The following is a 26,725-nucleotide window of genomic DNA, read 5'->3' as shown; positions in this document are numbered from 1 at the left end:
ACAGTAACCAGTTGTCCCCCATTCAAGCAGTACCTGATGAGTGTTTTAAACCTTTCATTTTCCCTCCATTTGTCTCGCTCACAGGAAAGGTGGATGATCAGTGTCCTGTCACAGTGTTGCGCGACACTGGTGGCTCCCAGTCATTCATTCTTTCCACTGTACTGCCCTTGAGTGCGGAGTCTGCCTGTGACACGAGCGCAATCGTAAGAGGTATCGGGATGAGGTTTGTACCTGCCCCTCTTCACCGTGTCCATGTCCAGTCTAACCTTAAAACTGGTTTCTTCCGGGTAGCTGTCCATTCTTCGTTCCCCATCGATGGTGTTGGATTTATTATGGGTAACGACATAGCTGGGGGTAAAGTATATCCATCACCCGAAGTTGTTGACAACCCTGTGGCAGAATCTAGACATGATGATCTGGTCCAGTGTCACCCTGACGTATTTTCAGTTAGCGTGCTAACTAGGGGGCAGGCCAGAAAACAAGCTCAGGATGTCGATCTGTCTGACTCTGTTTTTGCTTCTGCCGTATCTGAGGACAGGCTGCCACCTACGGGAGAAAACAAGAACTGGGCTAGAGGCCTAGAAAAATGTGAAGGTGGGACAGAACCTGTCGCTAAATATCGATAAATGTACTGAAGGTCAGTCATTTTTCTTAGATAACGGGGTGTTGATGTGGAGATGGATTTCACCACTAAGAAAAACCAATGCAGTTAGTGACTGTGGCTCAGTGTGTCAGATAGTGATTCCAGCTGCATACCGGTAGCATGTACTAGAGTTAGCTCATGACCATCCCTGGTCTGGTCACCTTGGTGTCACTAAAACCCATGACCGTATTCTGAAGCATTTCTTCTGGCCAGGAATGAAGAAGGAAGTGACACGCTTCTGCAAAACATGTAGTACCTGCCAAGTAGTGGGGAAACCAAATCAGGTTGTTCCTCCAGCCCCTTTACATCCTATTCCTGCTGTTGGTGAACCCTTTGAATGTGTATCGGTCGATTGTGTTGGTCCGTTGCCGGGGACAAAGTCTGGTAACCAGTTTTTGTTAACGGTAATGTGCGTTACCACTCGTTTTCCGAGGCCATTCCACTGCGAAAAATCACTGCACCTGCCATTACACGGGCGTTAATTAAATTCTTTACCATGTTTGGTTTACCGAAAGTTGTACAGACTGATCAAGGAACCAACTTCCTGTCGAAATCATTTAGACAAACCTTGCATGCTCGAGGCATCACTCATTCAGTCTCTAGTGCTTATTATCCACAGTCACAGGGGGTGCTTGAGGATTGGCATCAAACGCTGAAGTCCATGCTGCGTAAATACTATAGGCTGTCTAACACAGAGTTCTTGGCGAAAATAGACACCCATTTGAACTATCTCCCTGTAGATCAGCAACGAGATATAGTTTCTTTGATGCGCTCCCACCCGTCCCTGTTTAGTGATGTACCATCTAGCACCAACGTATTAAAACATGACATTGATGTTGGTAGTGCGTCTCCCATTAAACAGCATGCGTATCATTGTCCTTTAGCCAAAAGAGAGCTAATGAAAAAGGAAGCTAATTACCTGTTGGAAAACGGTTTAGCTGTACCTAGCTGTAGTCCTTGGAGTTCCCCTTGTTTGCTGGCTCCTAAATCTGATGGCACCCCGCACTTTTGTACCGACTATCGCAAGGTTAACGCAGTTACAGTGCCAGACTAATTTCCTTTGCCTCACATGGAGGACTGTATCGATAGTATTCGGCCAGCCATGTTTATTACAAAGCTCGATCTGCTGAAAGGGTACTGGCAGGTTCCATTAACACCCAGAGCCTCTGAGATCTCGGCCTTTTTAACCCCAGACCACTTCCTACAGTATACAGTTATGCCATTTGGCGTGAGAAATGCGCCTGCCACGTTTCAGAGTCTAATGTATCTAGTGCTAGGAAATGTCAAGAACTGTAATGTTTACCGAGATGATGTCGTTGTGTACTCAGTCGATTGGGCCAGTCATATTGCTAGCTTGATGGAAGTGTGCTTCAGGAGCTGGTGCTATGCTGATACAGGATGGGGAGGGTGACGTGTGTCATCCAGTATGTTACTTCTCGGTCAAGTTCAAACACCATCAACTAAACTGCTCCACCATTGAAAAAGAGACACTAGCTATGCTACTTGCACTTCAACATTTTGAAGTGTATGTTGGTGCCAGTTCATCTCCCGTGGTTATATACACAGACCATAACCCTTTTGTGTTTCTCTATCACAAATGTATAACCATAACCAGCGACTGATGTGTTGGGCCCTGTTGGCGCAAGGTTACAACCTTGAGATTAAACAGAAGAAGGGGACCGACAATGTGGTGGCTGATGCCCTGTCCCGTGGGTGAGGAGCACAACAAAAAAAAAGTGAAAGAAGATAATAATTCTGTGTAGTATGTTAGTGATAACAGAGTTGTTTATAGCATTTAATGTAGCAAACTATTAGTTTGCACTTATGGGAGGGGGTGTTACGTGTGCATGTTTTTGCTGTTCTTTTGTGTCCTGCGCCAGGTGCCACCCTCCCCACCTGACTGGTCAGGCACACCTGCGGCACCTTGGCAATCAGGTGGATTGTCTCAAAGCTGCAGGGATGGAAGCAGACGGGGCCAGTGGGCCAAACCGCCAGATAGAGTGAAGTGCTGTTGGTCGTAAACGAGAGCTGTGTGCTGCTCTCCGTATTCGACTTATTCTTATTCCCTCGGGGCTCCGGCCGTAGTGTTAACCCTAGGTTTTTTCTTGGCTTCGCTTCCATCAGGAAGTAGATTTGTGTTAACGTTGATTTACTTACGTATAAATAAATAGTTTAAGTATACAAATATCTCTGTTTCTTTTCTTCCTTGAACCGCCCGGTTTAATATTTAATTGTTACTCGCCTTTTCCCCTGGATGCCACAAGTGGGGACGTAACACAGACCATAATACCAACTCTTCTTCTCCTGATTTTCTTTGATAGTAACGAGTAACAAAGACAGTTGTTGGAAATGTAAAATTTGTTAGAAATATAAATATGTTGTACTGAACTGGTAAAAGGTGAAGACTTTGTTTCTGCTGCTGTTGAAAAATGTAGCTCATGATTCATTTTAAAAAATGTGCTGGATTTTAAAGATGATAATGTTTCCATAAAAACAATAGTTGTTCTTGAAGACAAGGCTTGTTACAGCAGCTCATTTAGCAGTTTCCAGAAAAACACCTTAAATCTTCCCTCAGGGACACTGTGTCACTGCACAGTGAAGATTACAGATGTGTGAGCAGCGGAGCAGAGACGCAGCTCACAGTCTGATGAATAGTTACCTGTTAAAATGCTTTAAAAAAGAGGATTTTTGCATCACATTGTTTTTAATCACACGGAAAAGAGAGAAAGAAGAAAAAACACAGTTAGATAAAGACGTCCACTGACATTTATCCATTTATTTTCACTCATAAAAATCTATAATCTGTTTTCTACAATGTCACTTTTGTTCAGCTTTACATAGTTAAATTATAAAGGAGCTATAAAAGAGCACGTTAAAGACAGCAAGCAGGGGGAATATATATGACATTTAAAATGATTATGATTAGAGTTTTGAAGAATAGGAGAGTGTCAGAATAAAAAGACACATTTGTGGACGCGTGACAGCAGCTGACAGCTTTTTCTTTACTTATTGCTCAACACATCCGCGGTCTCATTTTGTGATTCACGCACTGTAATTACTCTGCGGGGCTTTAATAACAAATCTGTGGGGAAAAAACAGCCACATGATCACGAGATAATATCAACTTTATGAGAAAACTGGAGAGGATTTAAAAAGACACGATGGTTCACTGATCGATTTCACTCATTGTTTCTTTTAACATCTACGATGTTTAAAATCAGACAATGCAATACATAATGCAGAGACGCTAATAATGCTGCACAGTTCCCATTTCTGGTTTTAAAACTGAGAAAAATAGGTGCACTTTTGGACTAATGAGGAGGCTAAATTCACATCCTCCTCAGTGATGAAATCCGGGTACATCAACTTAACCTCTGTACCCCACAAAGAGATTAGCTCTGATTGGTTCTCTTCCCAGTCCGTCCCGCCTTAACCCTTTAATACCGGGCGTATCGCAGACGACATGTTTGCACAAGCGCACTTTACATTAGCGTAATTATGCGACGGTTTGTGCTATCATAAAAATTCCAGCAGTTTCTGAAAGCTGAGAAGTTGCATGTCAAAGGCTACCGTAGCCGACTAATCAGCGCCTTTGTCGCCATAGAAGAGAGAGTTGGGAAACGCGCCTGTACATAAGTTTCCCCATTTATTTTTTGGCCTGTTTTTGGACATTGAGACAAAAACTTTAACAAATGTTATTTTAAATAATGTGATATACTGCAAAACCTTTTAAATATTCTTTATTTTACATTATATTCTACAATTTTAACATGCAGTAAATTGTAGCTGCATGTATTACTGCCAGATATTGGGAGTTATTCCAGAAAAAATGTCAAAGGCACTTAGTTACAGGACATTTTCTGGCCCTTCTGGCACATTTTGACGAACATTTTTCATCATAGTTTTCATGATGAAGCGTGGTAAGTAGAACACTCTAGAACGCACTAACAAGCCCACACTTTTCATTCAACACATCGATTTCCCGCTGGTGTTTGTATGCCGGGACGAGCGTCTTCGCCACGTCATCTAAACTTGTGCATTCATGACACAATAGTTCCTCTCAAGGGTGAAGTGTGAGCGTCGCATCAACACATTTGGTACGATACGCTGAGAGGAGCCCGGAGCAGGAGGATTGATGGTGTGGCGTTCTCACAGAGGACACGCCATGAGGGCCGAGCACTTCACCTCGACAAGGTCATCCTTTAAGAGATGATGGAGTTCTGAGAGATTAAGAGGTTGTGTTTTTGAGCGATGCCTCAGTTTGGGCATGCTGAGTGGTTTCCAGACACTCTGTGATTTAAACACTCTGTGATGTGGGCTCTGTTTTTATTATACAATTAAATCTAAAATGTCCGACACCAGCCTCAGTATAATGAGTGGCAGTATTCCCGTCTTTGTGAGCGTTTAATTGAACGGGCATGGCGCCGTCTCTGACAAACTGTAGCCGCTTGTTACAGGATTGTTCTCTTGTCTCCAAGGTCATAAAAGCTTTTCAGTATTTACAAGACCACGTTAACCTGCAGCGTTAGTCATAAACATGCATCACAATGAGCTTTTCTGGCTCCTAACTTAGGTGCTACTGCTGGTTCTTCTGCATTGTCGTGTTTGTTTGAAGTATTGATTCCTATAGACGCCGGTTATTGATTAGGCACCATATCCATTATGACAATTCTACAGCCATAACATCGAAATAAATCTGGGTGGCCAGATTATCATGATCAGTTGTTGTGGACGCACAACGAGGTCCAGGGTCTTTTGAGTGTATTTGTAAAGGAGGAGGTTCAGCAGAACTTCAACATGAAAACAAGTGTGTGTCCAAATAACTGTAGGAACTTTGAGGTGTGGTGTAAATGCAAAACCACACCAATTACGAGGAATTCTGTTCTCCAGAGAAAATAAGCTCATGGTAAGAAAAATTCCATATTGGTGTAGGAGCCACACACTGATTTGTATTTTCTGGGCTTATTCCTCCTGAGCACCAGGGGGCGTCATGGTAAAGGCCAAGGCTGGCCAAAAGGAAAGGACGGGTCACACCATGGACAGATCGCCACTCCAGAGTTTTGGAATTTTCTAGACATCACAAACGGTCTAGGAGTTACAGCAATGAGAACTACACATGACAAATCCTGCACTGGAAAAAGACGCGTTACACAGTATTTTTAAGGCCAACAATTACATTCATATCAGACTTCACACCTTTAAATTTATGTCTACTGACAACATTAAGCGCCAAAGCAGGGAGTAGACTTTGTGTGAGATTCTTATTGTGAGACAAAAACACAGTAAAAAGTATGTGAAATTAAAAAAGGTCAAGTTTGATTTTTTATTATCATAGTTTTATTTATCAGAAGATTGAGGGCTGAACTCCACCAGCCGCTTCTATTTTGGATCACGCTTCTTTGCGTCTTGCTTCAGCTCTGACGCTCTGAAACTCTTTTCAAAGCGGTTTCATCTTTATATTATTTATAATTAATACAGACCATGAACTTCTCATTTATAGCAGATACTGATTCACCATTTAAAAGACAAATGTCTTTGCTGTAGCTCAGACATTCACAGAAATTGGTTTGGGATCCACAGATTAGTCACAGGAGATTTTCTTTTTGGGAAAATACATTTGCTCAATCCTTCTACAGCCTTTTCTCAGATGAGAAAACATTTTCCACCACAATCACCACGGCTTCTGCCATTATCTACGATTCAGAAGCCGGACATGAGCTCGGCTCATTAAAAATGGAGCCAGTTAAAGAACATTGGGATAATTATAACCTGAGAGGGATAATTTGGCTAATTATGAGATGGACACAAACTGAGCCCTGCTTTGATAAATCTGATAATCTGGACTTGGTCCTTAACTCAAGCAAGTCCAGTCCAGAGTTAAGGACTGAGAACCTTCACAGACATGATGGTGCAGCTACAGTTAGCTAACCTGTGAAGTAAGCTAGCATGAGAAACACAAGCCCAGTTTGAGAACAGACAACAAGTTAGCCAAAGTATCACCTGTAAAGACTAAGCTAACGTGAGGATGGATGTGTAAAATACAAATGTTAGTGAAACACAAGCCCAGTTTGAGAACAGACAACAAGTTAGCCAAAGTATCACCTGTAAAGACTAGGCTAACGTGAGGGTGGATGTGTAAAATACAAATGTTAGTGAAACACAAGCCCAGTTTGAGAACAGACAACAAGTTAGCCAGAGTATCACCTGTAAAGACTAAGCTAACGTGAGGATGGATGTGTAAAATACAAATGTTAGTGAAACACAAGCCCAGTTTGAGAACAGACTACAAGTTAGCCAGAGTATCACCTGTAAAGACTAAGCTAACGTAAGGATGGATGTGTAAAATAAAAATGTTAAAGAAACACAAGCCCGGTTAGAGAACAGACAACAAGTTAGCCAAAGTATCACCTGTAAAGACTAAGCTAACGTGAGGTTGGATGTGTAAAATCCAAATGTTAGTGAAACACAAGCCCAGTTTGAGAACAGACAACAAGTTAGCCAAAGTATCACCTGTAAAGACTAAGCTAACGTGACAATGGATGTGTAAAATACAAATGTTAATGAAACACAAGCCCAGTTTGAGAACGGACAACAAGTTAGCCAGAGTATCACCTGTAAAGACTAAGCTAACGTGAGGATGGATGTGTAAAATACAAATGTTAGTGAAACACAAGCCCAGTTTGAGAACAGACTACAAGTTAGCCAAAGTATCACCTGTAAAGACTAAGCTAACGTGAGGATGGATGTGTAAAATACAAATGTTAGTGAAACACAAGCCCAGTTTGAGAACAGACAACAAGTTAGCCAAAGTATCACCTGTGAAGTGAGTTAGCATGAGACGGCGCCCTGTTTTGTTAAGTCCAGAACTGCTGCATTTACACCAGATTTTTAATGCGTCGAGTAGTCAATGCCTAGATGTGACTAAACAAGAATTGTGTGAATGGTGCAATGTGACATGTCAATCAACATTTGAGTAGAATATTTTTAGTAGAATTTGCGTTGACCAATCAGTACTGAGATTCTCCGACATCACATACTTGCCGGTGGCTAGTCTCTAGGCTCTAGCGTAGCAAACAGTAAACAAAGAAGTTGATGCACATTTTGTGGCTCAAGCTCGGGCCGATGTATAAGTACATGTCTAAGTGTCATATGTATTTTTATTTCATATGTGAACGCCTAATGTCTGAAGAGTAACCATGGTAATATTTGGGTCGAGTTTTTTTGACAGAACAAATGAGAACATCTGAATAAACATAATTATGTATTGTATTATGTAAGCCCTCATTTGCAGCAATTTGATTGTATTATTAGGCTTCGGGGTCAAAATGTGGCTTTGAATTGAAAACCATTATTGGTTCTTCCCTAACACACACACACACACACACACACACACCCTGTGCATGTGCAAATGTAATATATGCACACACTATATTAAATTACCATATATGAAACACACATGAGGTAAAAACAAATTTGGCACATTAAGATGAGGTATTTTTACAACAAAACCTTTCGTGTTCTACATAAATAAGGACGTTTGATTTTAATAATTTAGGGGAAAAAAAATGAGTCTTTTTCTACAAAATCCTTAGGCTTTTCCATTAAATGTAGATGTTTGATAATAATAACCTGTAGAATAATAGTATTTTTCTGTATAAGTAAGCATTATCACTATATTAGAAGTGTTTTATTGTTATCATTTTGATGAAAACTTTAAAATAACTATATTTTTGTAAATGTAAGAATTATGCAAGTTATTTGAATAACCTTAATTTTATGATTTTTGATTCCAGTCATTTGACCATGTATTTTTTACAGTGTATAAAACCACAAACTTACTGTATATTTTTAATAAATGCCAATATAAAATATCTGTTATGGCCATTTAATATATGTTCATGTACAGCACGTGTCATACATTATAGATTATTTCCTCTTACAATAACAACGTGAACAATAAGCAGTTTCTCCTCCATCTACAATAATCCTCATTCTACGGTTAAACGGCTTCACACTTGTCATAATTACAGTTTCTTGCAGCACCGCCGTCAGTTAGAGAATCTGTTAAATATGCATGAATATCATTTGTGAGCTCATTTGCATACTGATGCGTCTGCGGCGTCACCTGAGTAAACAAAGTGGGAGGGGAAACAAGGCGTCGTGATGACCTGTTGCATGTCATCACCACCATCAACATCACCGCTGCTGCTGCCACAATCACCTCAACAAGCTGTGATAACAAAACTCATTATGGCACACAGTGGAGAAGAGGGAGGATGAGTGAAGGAAAGTCAGGGATAAACAGAATAAAAATGTGTTGCCAGCGTTGTCTCTTTTTCTTCTTTTTCTTTTAAACACTTTAAACACGAGCTAAACTCTAACACTGCAAACATGAAAAGCACTAACTGACGGCTCAGGAAGCACAAGCTGTGAAACGTGGGTTAGTGACAAATAACCACAAATGTAGGGAGTAATGTGGGTTTTCTTTGTAATTTTGTAAATAAGAGATAACTTCGCATCTATCATTATTGGCCACTTTATTAGGCACAGAGGACTCCTTTGCCCAGTATTTATACTAGGGCTCAACAATTCATTGAAATTGTATTTTAAACAAAATGGATATACGGCCGATTGCAATTTTCAAATCGTATTAGGACCTCTTTCGAGAATAAATGATGGTACCTCTGTGTGCTAATAATTCTCATATTATGACTTTTTAATATTGCGCCTTTATTCTCATAAAATTATGACTTTTTCTCGTAAAAGTTAGAACTTTATTCCCGTAAAATTATGATTTTTTTTCTCATAAAATTATGACTTTATTCTCTTCAGTTGGGCCCTAATACTCATAGTCATAGTTAAAGTCAAAAACCATTTTAAATCAAATATTGTCCTGACCTATACACATCATGTTCTACAGTCTCACAGATCTGCACAAATATCACACAATAATCACTTAAAATCATTATTACTGTTCAAATGAAAATTTCATTTGTTTCATTTGTTTCTCTTGTTTAATTTTCTACACAATCCTCAGCTCCACTCTGATCACATACCCTGGTATAAACAATAGAACAGTAAGAGGAAGCCCACACCACAGTTTGAGAACCATGGCCTTAATGGGTTGAGTTTCTGCCACATGATTGTTGGAAGGTGTACCTGATAAATTGGCATATATTCTCTGCTTTAATCTAAAAATTGAGATCCGAGATAAAAGATCTGATTTCTGGTCAGTGTCTCTCAAACTGAACGGACATAAAGTGTGAGTGTGAACTCCAGTGTGTTGTCAGAGAGCAGAGCTGCAGGAGAAATTGTCCAATGAGACAGAAAGTGAGAAAAGAGTGGAGACCTTTTTAAAGGTGAGAGGCCGAGGGAGCTGGATGAGAGGTGAGTGAGAGAAGACGAGGAGGACAACAGCCGTATGATGAACGGGGAGGACGAGAGAACAAAGCGCTGAGAAAAGTAATGACTCGGAACATTTTCAAATTCACCCGATCACATGCTGACGGCTCAGCGGTCGGTGTCCAACTCTGGCTTGTAATAGTAGCTCCTGACACACTGAGGGTTATGAGAGTGAAAGTACCAAAGTGAGGAAAACGTGGAGGTTGATCTCCTCTAACATAAACATCTTTTTTACCTGCATTAAATGGACAATTCAGGTTTGTTTAAAGTGTGATACATAATTAACCCTTATTATGCAAATCATCTTGAGACACAGATACACCTGCTTAAGTCTAGGGTATCTCGCTGTTACACAGGCAAATTTGAAGTTTGTGTCACTGTACATTCGTCTCACTCCTCTCACCAAAGTCCATCCATTTTCTACACTTTCTACACTGATGCCAATCCCAGCTGACACACTGGTCACACCCTGGACAGGTCACTCGTCCATCACAAGGCCACATAGAGACAATGAACCATCCACTCTCACACTCACACCTATGGTCAGTTTGAAGTGTCCAATTTGCCTAATCCCCAAATGTGCATGTACCAGAAACCGGAGAACCTAGAGAAAACCCATGCACACATGGGGAGAATGTGCAGACTCCATGCAGATAGGCCCTTATTCTACAAAAGGGGCACAAACCTGGGCCTTCTTGCTGCAAAGGCAAGAGTACTAATCACTATACCAACCGTGTGGCCCACATCAAACTCCATGGAGACAATTAGCAACTTTACATCACTGCACTCAGTAATTGCTGATCCACTGCTGCCTCACTATCACTATGTTTCAATGTGTTGTTTTATGATTTCAGGGTTTCAAATCCTTAGTTTGGATTCACATATGAAACAAAAACTTTCAAAAACTTTGACCAGCAGTGTTTATTTGCCCATAAGCTAAAAAAAATATTATTTTCTTTATGGAATTTGGTGCACTAGAGTATGTGGGTGACACACTTCAGTTTCCAGTCATAAAAGGCCGTCGAACAGAAGAGTGAAAGTTCTTACTGCAGACAGAGTGTCCAATTAGCAATGACCAATTGGATTGGGTAACCCAGCATGGAGTAACCAACCAACAACCCTTTAGTTAGAAGCCAAGGTCCCTTTCTGCTTGGCTATGTCCCGCCCCACAAGTTATGTATAAATGAATATAAAAATGGTTTTGGGGTAAAACTACATAACTTAACCTGTGGTTACAAACACAGTTATGATGTCTATGGGAGTGTGTGTCCATGTTGTCCTGTCATTGTCACACTGACGAGAATAATGTGACCTTCAGGTTTATGACTCACAGCTACTCTACCTTCCACGCAGCAGCGACTCAAATTAACCCAAACGCTCCACTCCATTTTTTATTTGTGGGTAACCAGTCCTGCATGCTAATGTGGGGAACATTCAAATGCAAATCACTATGATTATACCAATCCAGACCCTGTACTGTATGGAAAATGAACAGGTAATGAACCTCCTCATTATTAGAAAAGGCCCAGGGGTTTATAAGATTTATTAAGGAGCAAATAATCCTGACACACCAAATCACAGCAACTGTAACTGTATATGCAGGGTTTGCAGTTACTCGTCCTCTGTCTTTCTCATGTCTCCATTCCTTATATTATTCTCTCTGTCATCGAGGGTCTCGTCAGGTACAGGTGATGAGCTCCGTGCTGAAAGCCTCGGGAGGACAAACGCATATGCTGCTGTTATTGCTGTTGCCTCGATGCCTCCATAACTGCGTGATGCATCTGTATCTTTTTTATCTCCGCTGCCGTCTGAGTCGATCGCAGCACTGCCGTCAGGACTGTTCACGGATCCTCAACCCCTCCAGAGGGAGCCGTGGAAATAAAAACATTCAATCCCAGGCAACGCAGATGCAAGAAACGATTAGTCAGACACACTGAGAGACACAAACATGTCTTTCTACAGTTGTGAGGGCCTCTCTGGGCAAAATGTTTTCCCTACCCAGCCAACATGTCCACATGAGCCCCATGAGGGTTATATTTAAGGTCCCAAGCCCACGTCCACTTAGTACCCTTTCCAGGCTTCCTGGGTACTAAGTGGGTACTTATGGCCTGTTTCCTTGGAGTAGAACGGTTCGGTTTGGTATGGTACATATTTTTTTGCACTGCCATTAGGAATAAGTGCCAACAACCTTTACATTTTTCGGTACCCGTCCCTTGGGGTACCAAAGTAATGGTTCACCTTGCACCTGCGGTCTATTCTCATACAAAGCTTGACGGACAACTGGATGTCCTCCATTGTTGTCTGTTTGTTGCTGTTGTTTGTTGTTGGTACAACATCACGCTACATATCTCGCTGACGTAGCCATCTAGCACAGCATACACCTCGCCTACCAAATAAAGGTACTGTTCTCCGTCAGAAAGCCCATCTGTCTGAGGGCTTCACTGTTCCAAACTGCACCAAACCAAGCTTGATCATGATGGAAACACAGCTTTAGTGTTAATAAAAGTTAAGACCGGTGCTTTAAGGACTTTTTACAGCATACCGGGACAGCTCATAGTCATCATCATCATCATCATCATCCTCCGCTTATCCGGGGCCGGGTTGCGGGGGCAGCAGTTTCAGCAAGGGACCCCAAACTTCCTTTTCCTGAGCCACATTGACCAGCTCCGACTGAGGGATCCCGAGGCGTTCCCAGGCCAGAGTGGAGATGTAATCTCTCCACCTGGTCCTAGGTCTACCCCAAGGCCTCCTCCCAGCTGGACGTGCCTGATACACCCTCGGGAGGCGCCCAGGAGGCATCCTCACCAGATGCCCGAACCACCTCAACTGGCTCCTTTCAACGTGAAGGAGCAGTGGTTCTATTCCGAGCTCCCCCGGATGACCGAGCTTCTCACCCTATCTCTAAGGGAAAAGCCAGCCACCCTCCTGAGGAATCCCATTTCGGCCGCTTGTACCCACGATCATACAGCTCATAGTACCCTGTCCTATTCTGTCTATCTCTCTGGTACTGCACATTCAGTCCAGAGGGTATGTTCAGTAGTTGCCTTGTTCGTCGACTTCCTTCCCAGGATTTGTTTGCATGTGTGTAAGTAAATCAAGATCTTATTAATCAATAATATCACTGTTGTTGGTCCTCCTAAATATGACTATATACACTACAAACTTATCTATATTTACATGTAGGTCTAAAATAATAGACAGTCATTGTCTACTGTTTTGTTATGATGGAAACAAACACCGGAGTATGTCATTAAATTGATTTATTTGCATAGCTTCTCCAATTTTCTCCATGTCTGTCTTTGATGTGTGTGTCCACAGGGAATGGTAGGTGCCAGTTAGTTCCCTTGTACATCAGTCTGTATGCTACTTGAGGATGGCCTCAAGACCTCCCTTGGGCCACAAGTTTGGTGAACAAACATAATTTGTCTGGAAAGTTGAAAGTTCAACAAAACAATTTTCTTTTAAAAAATCAGCATCATGTTCTAGTGTTTGAATATATCATTTAATGATATGCTGGTACCGACTGCCCCACCGCCTCATTTCCCTGACAACAGTTGAATTAGGGGAGTACCAGCACTTAAAAGCACTGGAAAAAAAAAAACAAATGGAGGAAGACGATAACAACAATGAAGACATGTGATGGCCAATGCCAGAGCAAGAGAGAGGTTGGACTATGACATCAGTTTTCCCCCAAAGTAGCATAATGGTTGTCTACACGAAAACACACGGGTGGCGTTTTGAAATTTGTCCACTCTGGGACCCATTCCCAAAGTTCTACGAGGATTGTAAGTGGATCGTAAGTGGATTCACCTAAATTTCCATTTGTACGTGTACTTTGACCTGAATGATGAGAACCTTCACAGACATACTTATTCAACTGTTATCCTCATACTTCTCATGCATAATTTCTAAAGCTGTTCCCTTTTTTCCTCGCTTCAGCTGAAAGAAGCACACACTTAAATGTGTTATGAGAGGTCTATGAAAGACAAACGCGGTGATGATGATGTATTTATTTTTATGACAGACGCATAACAGAGGCGAGCATGTTGTGTTGACACCTCAACCAGACACTGCTCCTGCTGTATTCTTTCTGTCAGCCTTCCACAGTCTGGGCCCCTCTTCAAAGGCGAGGTGAGGATGAGGCCTGATAGCTGTGAAGAAGGCCATTATCCTTCAAAGCCCTGCACATTAAAGCGCACTGAGGGGATTCACAGAGGCAAAGGGATGAATCAAATATGATATCCAGGCTGACAGACACAGGAAGGTGTGAAAGCAGGCATTGTGCTACATGCTAATTCCACCGACGGCAAAAATACGATATTGTGAGCACGTTCAGTATTTCCTTGTTTCTTCGAATTTAGACAACAATAAGTCAGAACACCTCATCTCAACATATTTCAGGGTTAAATCTTGGTAAATCATGGACTAGAACAAGCTACTAGCAAGCGCTTGTCTGCACAGCAACGTAACATGGCAATTATTTACATCACACTGCCTGTTGCTAATGCTAACATTACGCTACGGTCTGCTAATGCAACAATTACCCTTCCAGTGACAACAACGCTATCTTTAGCCTTTAAACTCCAGGGTTGAATGTTTGTCATGAAGCCAGATTGCGTGAAGATGGAGGACAGATGTTGTGCCAGAACAGTCGGAGACATGCTAACAGGAGAACATTTTACCGGATTCCCAAAGATCCAGAGAGACGACAGAGTTGAATCACTGCTATGAAAGAAGTCGGAGCGATGGGAACCCACAAGCAACGGATTTCAGGGTTTAATCTAGCAGGAGCTAGTCTGCGCAGCAACGTAACATGGCAATTATTCACATGACACTGCCTGCTAATGCCAACACTACACTATGCCAATGCGACACTTACTCTTTCAGTGACAACACCGCTATCTTTAGTTGAATGTTTGTCATAAAGTGTCTGGTACCACCTTTTCCTCCAAGTACCACCAGATGGCTTGCGTACCACAGTTTGAGAGCCATGGTTTTACTGAATACCAAAAATGTAAAATGATAGAGCATTTATGCGTACATTATAATCCTTCATACGTCTCAAAAGAAAATACATAAACTTATAAGAAGGAACATGTTCACCGTAAGAGCTGTCTGTTTTCTTATTAATAGCAGACATAATTATTCATAAAGGAGGCAGAGTGCCTTGTTTTCACGGTGCTTAAATTGGATTTGGAGCAGATGTCGCGATGCCAGGAGAGTAAATACAAAATACATGAGCTAATTAAAGCTCATCAGAGATCAAATGATCCTGTTCTGAAGGAGAAGATTCAGATTGTTGTGGGTGGTAACCCTTCCAACATAGAAAAGGTTATGAATGTTGCACAGAAACCAATCACTGAAAACCATGTTTCAAAATGTTTCACCAGAGACGCCACAATACCATATTATCATGATATTCAAGTATTTGTGAAATCATATATTGCGATATACTCACACAACAGCTCTAGTGAGAATGAGCACTAGTCAACTGAAATGTCAATCGATTTTAATACTAAGCGATCTAATATTAGCATGAAAATTAGCGAAATTTCACTGTATGGATTTTTTCACAGCTTTGTTGATGTCAAATTCAATGAATTCTCAAGGACTTTCCAGCACCACTTCCCTTTTTCAAGAACCAAATGTGCTGACACAGCTTAATATGGGAGGAGAGCTTCTACATGGTGTCCACTTTTCTAGATTTGCAGCACGCTCTGCATCTGGACAAGTGATTGTTCTTGGGATCTTGGTCAAAGTCAGTGTTTGTAATTTGTCTTTGGTGAGACATCGAGACATCACGTCGTCATTTTTCTCTCTATTTGCTTAACTTTACTCGCTTATTCTGCACGGAATCAACGGGCAGAGAGAGACAGTGGACAGTGACAAAGTCCACGTTTGTCCTGCGTCGGCCTCGTCTACATACATCAAGCAACGCAGGCTGTGAAACAGTAGGTGGCGTCACAACAAACAAGGGAGACGTTTACCTTATTATTAACTATTAATAAAATTCAAAATCTTTAAAAGACCCATTTTCAAAAACCTATGAGGGCCTTGAAAAAAAAATAAGAAAAAAGACCAACACTGCATTTGTGTTGAATTCACGCAGCAACATTTCAGACCATGTCTCTGTTCGGTGAATGCGCTGCAGCTTAAGAGACCGTCTCCATCAGCACTCGCATAAAAATGACTCAACTAATGCACAAGCTTTCTATATTTGGGTTGGATTAGGAGCACGGAGCAGATCGTGTTCTCGCTCTCTCTCCATTGACTGTGCTCCAGGGCGGGACTGCAAACACTCTGAAACACCCGACGGTTATTTTTGGCTTCTCTCCTCTCACACATCATCCAAATCAAAAACCTGAGACCAGACAGATTCTCTACAAGAATGTTAAATCACACAGTCTTGCCTCTTAAATAAGACATAATATTATTTATCCATTGCTCGATGTTTGTGAATGTATAAGAAATATGTTCTAATAAAGTCCACGTCCACAAATATGCATGTCCTGCTTGTGATTCTTTTTGTCTTGGCGTCGCACAGATTTCGGTGATTCACTTTGTCGTTCATTTGTTTTTGGCTGAGAGGTTTTTCTTCTCAGATTCTGGCAGTTATTTCAAACTGGGATCAGTGACCAGACAGAAACACTGAACACCAAGGTGACTATTTCAATTTGTACTATAATAGAAGAGCTGGATAACTCTGTGTGGTGTTTCATTACAAATTAATTACAGTGTGGTTTGTGGCCGCCCAGAGATTAAACTGATATTAAATGCATGGCTGAGGTTTCCTGAGGTCTATGAAGCGCCCGCCGGCTTAGACATGGAGCATTGCTGTAATTAGAGACATGGCGACCGGTGGGGACACAAGAAAAGACACTTACAGATATAATATGTAACATGTTTGCATTGAAAGCTTAACACGACATGGTTCATATTATGTGTGTATTATTGTGCAGTATACATTCACCAAAACGTTTTCCAAATCCATAGAAATCCTTTTGCCTTTTGCATGTTTTCAGTCAAAGTGAGCATTTGTGTCTAAAGGGGGTTCTGACGATGGTCGAAACTTTCCCTTTAACATTTTTATTTTATGTTTTTGTTCTGTTTTCAGTTTCAAGAAATGTCTTTGTAAGCACAAAACCCTAAACAAACACTCATGCCAGGCCTGTATGTGGCACTGTGGCGCTGCCATAGGAATGCACCAAAAATGAAGTATGTGCATAAAACGTATGTGCTGTGTACAAACTAGACCAAATAAACCAAAGCAGTGCGAGGAAGGAAAGAAAAACAAAGTTCAAGCAGGTTAAATGTCGACCTTAAAGACAGCCGTGCAAGATCAGGACCGTCGACCCACAATCCTCAGAGTCAGGAGATTAACGACACTGTCCACGGACTATAAGCAGTGTTGGTCAAGGAAATAGTAATCAGTAAAGTAATCCAGTTACAAATGACTTTACTTAGTTACTTTTCAAAAACATGATGCACAATCTGAATACGTTATAAAGCATAATTCTATTCTTTCTGCATATTCCATCAAATAAAACAGTCTCTTTTTCAAAAAGTTTCAATCTTTTAACTTTATGCACATTGCATCAAGCAAACATTTAATTAAATGCAACAATCTGAAAATTGTTGAACATTTAAACCTATTTTCTTCACATTCCACCATATTTGAATAAAATAAAGCAAGTCTTTCCTCTGTTAATTTATACTTCTGCATATTCCAGCATATAAAATACAATTATTTTTCATTTGAACAGATGTAAATAAAATACAGCAATAAAATCATTCAAATCAAAGTCTCTCCTGACTGTATTCCAATTCATTCTATTTTAAAAATACATCCTCCAAAACTGGAGGAGGAGCTTTGGAGAGAAAAAGACAAAAAAGCTAATTAACTTCATTATTACACAGCGTCACCAAACGTCCACGTCAGAGACTCGGCTGCACAGAAAGTGTCAAAGCTGATGATGATTATTTCCGTCCTCCACCAGAGAATCAGTGCAACAGTGACAAACCTCCAATCTGTCAAAGTAACGAGGTATGACACGCGCTGCGCTCACTGTAATGCAATTACTGACAAAGAAAACAATATTAATGTAATGGGTTAGTAAATAACTAATGATTAGATTATTACTGCTGTCTGCTTTTGTCTCATGTCCACAGCTGTCCTGCGTCTTCTCTCTGACTGCTGCTGCCACCCGCAGAGTGAAATTCATTAAATGGTTCTTGAAAAGCTTTTTACCTTAATGTCTTCTAATTTTTCATCCCTTCCCTTTTTTACTTCATTAAACATGAAAAGTGTGTGAGCAGCAGTTTGTTCTGAGCTGACGTGCAAACGTGATCAACACTGGCTCAACAAGGTAGAAGACAGAGGTTCTTTTGTTTGCAGTTGCCAGGGAAACTTACAGCAGTCTTCAAACTTCCAATGCTACGACTCAGATTGGGTAAAGTCATGGTAAATGGTTTGAATTTATATAGCACTTTTCTTTTTTATTTATTTCATTTATTTATCCTTTTTTTTAGGTCCCATTGAGATACAAGAAGGGAGTTCAGGTCGAGATAACAGAATATAAAAGCTAAACGGAAGGAATTAAAGAAAAGGTTAGGGTTAGAAAAGAGAGACATAACCTTCTTGTTGACCACTCAAAGCTGCTTCACATCATTTTCATCCAGCACATCTTTTTCTATCACTTTCTCAGCATGTAGAGGGAAGAGTTCAGCCAGGAATCAGACCCTACACAACCTTTGAGTTAAAGGACGACTCGCTCTACCACTGAGCGACCGTCGCCCCAACAGATCTTCAAGAGTCCGCGTCACATACATTTTCTCATCCACTTATTTCCGTGTTGGTCCGTGGACACATTCGTGCCAGGAGCCGTTTCGGCCCCTACCGTTTGTGGCTCGGGCCCTAAAGATCATCATGTCGTGTTCACGTCCCGCCTATTTCTTATGCATAACGCGTGAGGTTCCAAGCGAAAATAGACGATCACTTTATCCCGTATGTAAATGAGATGAACTACTCGCCCCGGGAAGAACAGGTAGAACAGGACTGTGGTAAAACATTGGCTCCCGTGTCATAAACATACTGAAGGTGTGGAGAGACGCAGCAGACATGACCATAATTGCGACATTCTACATCACGTCCACTAAAAGTGAGTGTTTTTAAGTTGTTTTAAGACAATTACGTGTCAAACGTGAGTGAGACGACGTTGGAGAGAGGACATTCGAGAGTCCTCCACGTACCTTGGTCCAGATCGTACTCCTCCATGGTGCTGACAAAGTGAGGTCTGGAGTAGAAGTTGTGAGGCCCCGGCTGCTGGAGGCCGCCCAGGCTGAAGAGGCTTCTCTCGTTGGTGGTGCAGCAGGAGAAGGCGCGTCTGCTCGGGATGCACGGGTAACGCGTCCAGCTCTTCATCTCCAGGTCGAAGGCCTCCAACGCCGTCACCGGCATCTTTCCCTGACGACCACCTGAGCGAGAGAAGAAGAAGATGGCGACACAGTTTTACACGTCCACAAAGGTCGTATTACTATAACTCCATGTAAAGTGTACAAAGAATATGCTGAACAGGTTAAAAAGTCATAAAATGTTGTAAAATGTTGTAAAATGTTGATCGGTGTTTACCAAACCTGGAAATTATGATGTTCTCAAATGTCTTGTTTTGTCCACAATCCAAAAATTATTCACTTTAATGATTTATTTGTTGTATGGAGCAAAACATTTTTTTAAATTTTCTTTATAAAACACTCAAACAGATTAATCGATGATCAAAATGGTTGATGATTAGTTAAGTAATCGATTATTAATCGAGGAATTGTTTCAGCTCTAATTGACTGTGATGTGATGCTTTGATAACCTGCTGGATAACGTTTGGTTTAGTTTTTACACAGAAAAACACAAATTCTCTCCGAGATTTCTAAGGAAGCTTTTGCGTCCAGTCATTTTATCTGTCCATTAATGCAAAGAACATCTGTCTGTCTGTTCCTCACAACACTTTTTAACTGAGTGTTGACTTCATGTTTGGATAAGAAGTACAACGCATATGTGTTTGTAACAGTTTGCTTGACAGTGTTCAAAGTTGGCAGGTGACTCAGTTTGGATAAGACATTCAAGAGCGACTGCACTCGTGCACAGTTCATGTACAGTATATGAATGAAGCCCAAAACAATGTACTCTCTGACATTGTTTGTCCTTGTCTTCCGTTTCCTGCGTCTCTTTTTTTCATTACTTTTGTAATCTGCCCGCTCCAATCGACAAAGTCTCCTCAGCATTTGCCTTAAACTCAAACTCCAGCATTCAGGACAGAAACCAGAGCAGCGGCGGCGGCGGCGGCAGTGTTTTCTCTACTCCCTGAGGACGAACTGCGGCTTGTTCACATTCACAAGTCTTGCAAAAACTTAACCTTGTAAAACTCCAAGTACAAGGTCAAAGGTGATGTGGTGAGCGAGAGAGGGAGAGAGAGAGAGAGAGAGAGAGGGCAACGGTTCAGCGATGATGTAAATGTAAAAAACGTCGAGAAATGAACAAGGAGGGAAAAATCCCATGTGAGATAAAACCATGGTAATTAACATAAGTGCAAAATCTCCTTGGCAACGTTCAGACTGTAAAACACAAGCTCAAGCATTCAAGCAACACGTTATATGTTATATGCATATGATTTATTATCTTTATCCTTGACTGTCTTTGTTGCCATGACATTTGTACATTTGTTAAAATAAAGACTAAGAAAGGACGCTCTTATCTTTGAAAATAAGAATAATAGTGAATGAGGCAGAGAAAACTGGGTAAAACAGTAAGATTGAGAGAATGTGGAGGAGGGTGGAGGAGGCAGAGAGCGACAGAGAGAGAGAGAGAGCGAGAGAGAGAGGTGTGAGAGGCGAGAGAGAGAGAGAGAGAGAGAGAGAGAGAGAGAGAGAGAGAGAGAGAGAGAGAGAGAGAGAGAGAGAGGAGAGAGAGAGAGAGAGAGAGAGAGAGAGAGGAGAGAGAGAGAGAGAGAGAGAGAGAGAGAGAGAGCGAGAGAGAGAGAGAGAGAGCGAGAGAGAGTGAGAGAGCGAGGTGTGGAGCGAGTGGGAAGAAGTCGAGTCAGACGAAGAGAGACGTTTAGAGACACAAGAGCCGCTGATTAGAACAGACATATTTAACATTATTGTAAAGTTTTAAACAAAGAGTGAGATGATGATGTAACATGGAGACGTTTAAAGAAACAAAGTGGTGGAAAAACCTTTTAAAAAATTACTTCAATAAGTGAAGTTTAAAAAAATAACATGAGGACAACTTGTCGACTTCAGTTTAAACTTAGTGGACTCTTTTAAAAAGATTGTCAAACATGTTTTAAACTGAGGAGAAAAAGAATTAAATACCAACACACAGTAGATAAACATTAAATAAGACTAATAAGATGGAACGTCAGTCTATAAAAATATAAATATATATATAATGTATAATTTAGTATGTCCATCAGTTTCTTTGTCTTTTTCTTCTCTCTCTGTGCCTTTTGTGTACTTTGTCAAATTAAGATTGAGCTTAATCCCAGAACAAGTGTGCTGTTAACTCTATGTTTGTCCTATGAGATTATGACATTTATTCTTAAAAGTGTCAAATTTCACACTTTAATTGTCTAACAATAGGGTATATTATCATTATTATCATCATCAAGATTAAAATGTGCTGCAAAATTCACCAAAGTTCAAACTCCAGATCATTCATTCAGCAAGAAATGTGTAATAAAGTAAATTAGAAATAGAATCAGTGAAAAGAATGATATTTTTTCTGGGTAATAATCAACAATAAACTCTGTCAGAATATAGTCAAATATCTTTTAAATCAACCACCACGATCCACCCTGGAACTCTTCCTTCGTACCGTGTGGAAATTCAAGGATCTCATGAAAAACAATCCCATCATTTTGGATCTAAAAAGTCTTAAAGTTGACTAACAAATCATATCATATTCATCATATTTAGCTTCAGCTCTGTCTCTGTTTTTCTGAAATAATGAGAAGAAATTATGTTCTATCATAACAATAATAATAATAACTATCTCATAATTTAGGAAAAACAGGAGCAGCCAAATACTCGATACGCTTCCCTTCAGTGACTTTAAAAGAGAACGGTTGAGTCATAATATCATATCTGACATAAATAACCTTCTAATCCTCTCGAAGCTTCCACATCCTTTCACTTACAAGTCGGAATTCTAGGGCACATTTAAAAACAAACGTGTTGGACAAAATGAATTAAAGATCTTTTGATATTTTAAACGCAGGTCTTTGCAGGAAAACGATGGCAAGCCTTTAACTGAAAAGAGCAAATACAGAGAGTGTAAATGTTAGCGTGACATTACTTTGGTCAGGAGAGACCTGCTGACATACAGCTTGTCAACTTTATTCCTAAAATGTCACGATTGTCTTCACTGTGGTTGGATTTATGAGGCTTTCAGGGTTTCACAGCAGACGGGCTGTTAATACTCAGACTCAGTTAAAGTTCAGGTGATTTTATTAAAAAAATTAATCTGATTTAAAGTTCAGATCAACATGTAACAGCCTCCTTTAAATATTAATAATTATATAACTACAGTTGTAAACTAGGGAAGGTCCAGATACTTGTCAGCAATCACTGAGTATCACCTGACAATGTCTTTGTCCTCTGACTCATGGAGACAAGAAAGTGTGTTGTATTGTATCCTAATAAATCATATTGTATCATATCGTACCCTAAATATTCTATTGCATTGTATAACATTGTATCATGTAGTATTGTGGTATCATATAGTAACATAATATTGTATCATAGTGTTGTATCATAGTATCATATTGTATCATATAGCATTGTATAGTATGGTATCATATAGTGTTGTATCATAGTATCATACAGTGTGGTGTCATAGTATCATATCATAATATTGTATCATAGTGTCATATAGTATTGTATCATATCGTATCATAATATAGTATCATAGTGTCATATAGTATCGTATCATAATATAGTATCATATCGTATCATAATATAGTATCATATCATAGTGTCACATCTTATAGTATCGTATCATAGTATCATATAGTATCGTATCATTGTATCATATAGTATCGTATCATATAGCATCGTATCATATCGTATCATAATATAGTATCATATCTTATAGTATCATCTCATATCATAATATAGTATCATATCTTATAGTATCGTATCATATCGTATCATAATATCGTATCATAATATAGTATCATATCATAGTGTCATATCTTATAGTATCGTATTAAAGTATCATTTCATATAGTATCATATAGTATCGTATCATATCGTATCATATCATATAGTATAGTATCATATCATATAGTATTGTATCATAGTATCATATATTATAGTATCATACAGTGTAGTATCGTATCATAGTGTCATATTGTATCTTATTTAAAGTTCATATTCAAGAAAACACTATTTGTCCGTGTTAAATATTTGCTGTAAGTCTCCATGTAGACCTGCTGCTGCTACTGTTGTTGTTACTGCTGCTGATGCTGTTGTTACTGCTGCTGCTGCTGTTGTTGTTACTGCTGCTGCTGTTGTTGTTACTGCTGCTGATGCTGTTGTTACTGCTGCTGCTGCTGTTGTTGTTGTTACTGCTGCGCTGCTGTTGTTGTTACTGCTGCTGATGCTGCTGTTGTTACTGCTGCTGCTGCTGTGCTGCTGCTGCTGTTGTTATTACTGCTGCTGCTGTTGTTGTTACTGCTGCTGCTGCTGCTGTTGTTACTGCTGCTGTTGTTGTTACTGCTGCTGCTGCTGCTGCTGTTGTTACTGCTGCTGCTGCTGCTGTTGTTGTTATTACTGCTGCTGCTGCTGCTGTTGTTGTTATTGCTGCTGCTGCTGCTGGCTGTTGTTGTTACTGCTGCTGCTGCTGCTGTTGTTGTTGTTGTTACTGCTGCTGCGCTGCTGCTGTTGTTGTTACTGCTGCTACTGTTGTTGTTACTGCTGCTGCTGCTGCTATTGTTGTTGTTACTGCTGCTGCTGCTGTTGTTATTACTGCCGCTGCTGATGCTGCTGTTGTTGTTGTTACTGCTGCTTTACTGTTGTTGTTACTGCTGCTGCTGCTGCTGTTACTGCTGCTGCTACTGTTGTTGTTACTGCTGCTGATGCTGCTTGTTACTGCTGCGCTGCTGCTGATGCTGCTGTTGATGTTACTGCTGCGCTGCTGTTGTTGTTACTGCTGCTGATGCTGCTGTTGTTGTTACTGCTGCTGCTGCTGCTGTTGTTACTGCGCTGCTGCTGCTGATGCTGCTGTTGTTGTTGTTACTGCTGCTACTGTTGTTGTTACTGCTGCTGCTGCTGCTGCTGCTGTTGTTGTTGTTACTGCTGCTGCTGCTGTTGTTGTTTGTTACTGCTGCTGCTGCTGTTGTTGTTGTTACTGCTGCTGCTGCTGCTGCTGTTGTTACTGCTGCTGCTGTTGTTGTTGTTACTGCTGCTGCTGCTGATGTTGTTGTTACTGCTGCTGCTGTTGTTGTCACTGCTGCTGCCGCCGCTCAAGCAGCAGTGAGTTTCATCATTAAAAAGTCCGTTGTCTTCCTCTGGTGGAGCGTGTGAATAAAAACGTTGGAAATGGAAATGAAAAGGAGTCATAAAGTTTCTCTGAGGAGGGAGAATGTGGACCGTGTTCTTCTTCTTTCTTGTTGCCAAATGGATTTATGTCTTTCAAACGTTTCCCTGTTGAGCTGAAATGATCCTGCGCTGTCTCGAGTGAATTCAAATTCACTGCAGTGCTGTAAAATTTCAAAGACGTGTCACGGAGTAGTAATAATAATAAAGAGACACAATGAGGACACATGTCACTTCTTATTACGGAGGGAAAAAGACAGGATGACAGACTCTGCACTGAACCCACACTCCGTTCCTTCTTTTCTTTCTCACACAACAGTTTTACCTTCAACCCTGTTCCGATTGATCGTCTTGTACCACTTTAAGACTCCGCTCACCTCAGAGACACATTTTTGTCTTTCCAATCAATTGCTTTTGGGGCTGAAACTCAGTTAAAAAGGCTTATGTGTGTGTCACACATGTGTGTGTCTGTGTGTGTGTGTGTGTGTGTGAGACACACTGGACCTGCTGAAATCACAGAGGACAAAGAGACGGAGACGTTCTCTTCACCTGCTCTTTAAAGAAACACTGAGAGGTTCAAAAACATGACCGAAGCCTGAGGATTAAGGCTCATCAAATATGTCCTTCAACAGAAACGTCAGCGTCATTGAATCAAATGCAGTACAGTAACAGCCACTTTATTAGGTACACCTTCCAAATCCCAGATAGGCCCAGTTTTAACTGCCTTTAAGTGGAACTTAAGGATTTTACCCAAATTGAACAGCTTCAGAGTCATTGTGATGGTACAACGTCTTGTTGTGGGGAGATTGGGGGTGGTCTCCACTTCCCCTGCTGTCTGTTAGCGGATAAAAAGACAGCAGAATCAGGAGGTCTCTCAAAAATTGCTTAACTGCACTAGCCAGGTACTATAATGTCTAAAGCGACGTTATCATGGCAGAGCCAGTGGAAAAGAAGCAGAGAAAACTGTTGTCGGAGGAAGTGAAGAAGAGGAAACACAGAGTACACATCGGTCTGTTTTTTTTTTTTTCAAATAACAAGGATTTAAAAACAGATGCTGACCTGTGGAAAACTCTGTGCTCTATGAATGCATGTGTATTTGCACTTTCTCGATGTTTGCTATTGTTGTAAATGCCTCGTCTGACGAAGTCGCAAACTATAGCGTAGAATCGTGGGAATTGGTGTCTTTTCCTCTGTGTTTGCTCTTTCTGAGAGAATTCAGGTGGAACGTGCAGCAGAATGCTGTGAGAGGTCGTGGTGCATTAGTGACAAATACACAAAAAAACAAAAACAATCTGGATCAACAAATAAAAAGGTCAAGGTAGTATAGGTAGCGCGTGTAGAATGGCTTAATCCAGAGTTGTAACCTAGCTCTGGCTCCTACTGTGGCAAGGAAACACACAAGTCATCATCACTGACCATCAAAACACATTCACTGACCTCCAGGAAATCTCATTGCAATCTTTCTACTTAGTTTGATAAACATGATACAGATACTATATATCTGTGTATATATACTCTGTGTATATATACACACACTATATATCTGTATATATATATATACTCTGTGTATATATACATATATATACACACACTATATATCTGTATATATATACTCTGTGTATATATACACCCACTATATATATATACTCTGTGTATATATACACACACTATATATCTGTATATATATACTGTGTGTATATGTATATATATATAGACTTATGTACATATATGCAGTATATGTATATATATTAGAGCTGGGCATTGATTAATTTTTTTAATCTAGATTAATCTCACTGCAATTTTGGAGTTAATCTAGATTAAAATGGCTCATTTGAATTCTTCTTCTGCTAAGTGGCGCTCCTCTGTTTTCATCACACCTAACATTAGGAGTAGGACAGAAAAAGTATATCAGAGTAAGATTGCTAGTAGTAGTAGGCAACTATCAGCAACTAATCAGCAAAACGTTGATAACGTTAGCTAAAGCTATACCGCGTGAAGTTAGTTTCAGGTTGGATATTCATTCAGACAGTTGTCGGACGCGACGGTTGGATATCCAACCTGAAACCATTTTCACCGTGGTAAATTACATAG

At 40.5% G+C, this 26,725-nt stretch overlaps 1 protein-coding gene across 1 annotated transcript in view; it reads right to left on the bottom strand.

Moving 5' to 3' along the window:
• LOC122777295 (kelch domain-containing protein 8B-like) overlaps window positions 1–26,725 on the bottom strand; it is a 104,688-nt gene that overhangs the window by 20,840 nt on the left and 57,123 nt on the right. The window contains exon 3 of the mRNA XM_044038446.1: window positions 19,295–19,519. Within this exon, the coding sequence (XP_043894381.1) occupies window positions 19,295–19,519 (225 nt within the window). The remainder of the gene's footprint in view (window positions 1–19,294; window positions 19,520–26,725) is intronic.

Source organism: Solea senegalensis, linkage group LG11 (assembly GCF_019176455.1).
Source record: "Solea senegalensis isolate Sse05_10M linkage group LG11, IFAPA_SoseM_1, whole genome shotgun sequence".
NCBI lineage: Eukaryota > Metazoa > Chordata > Actinopteri > Pleuronectiformes > Soleidae > Solea > Solea senegalensis.
The sequence above is the reverse complement of the archived record's forward strand: the minus strand, read 5'-3'. Positions and strand labels throughout refer to the sequence as shown.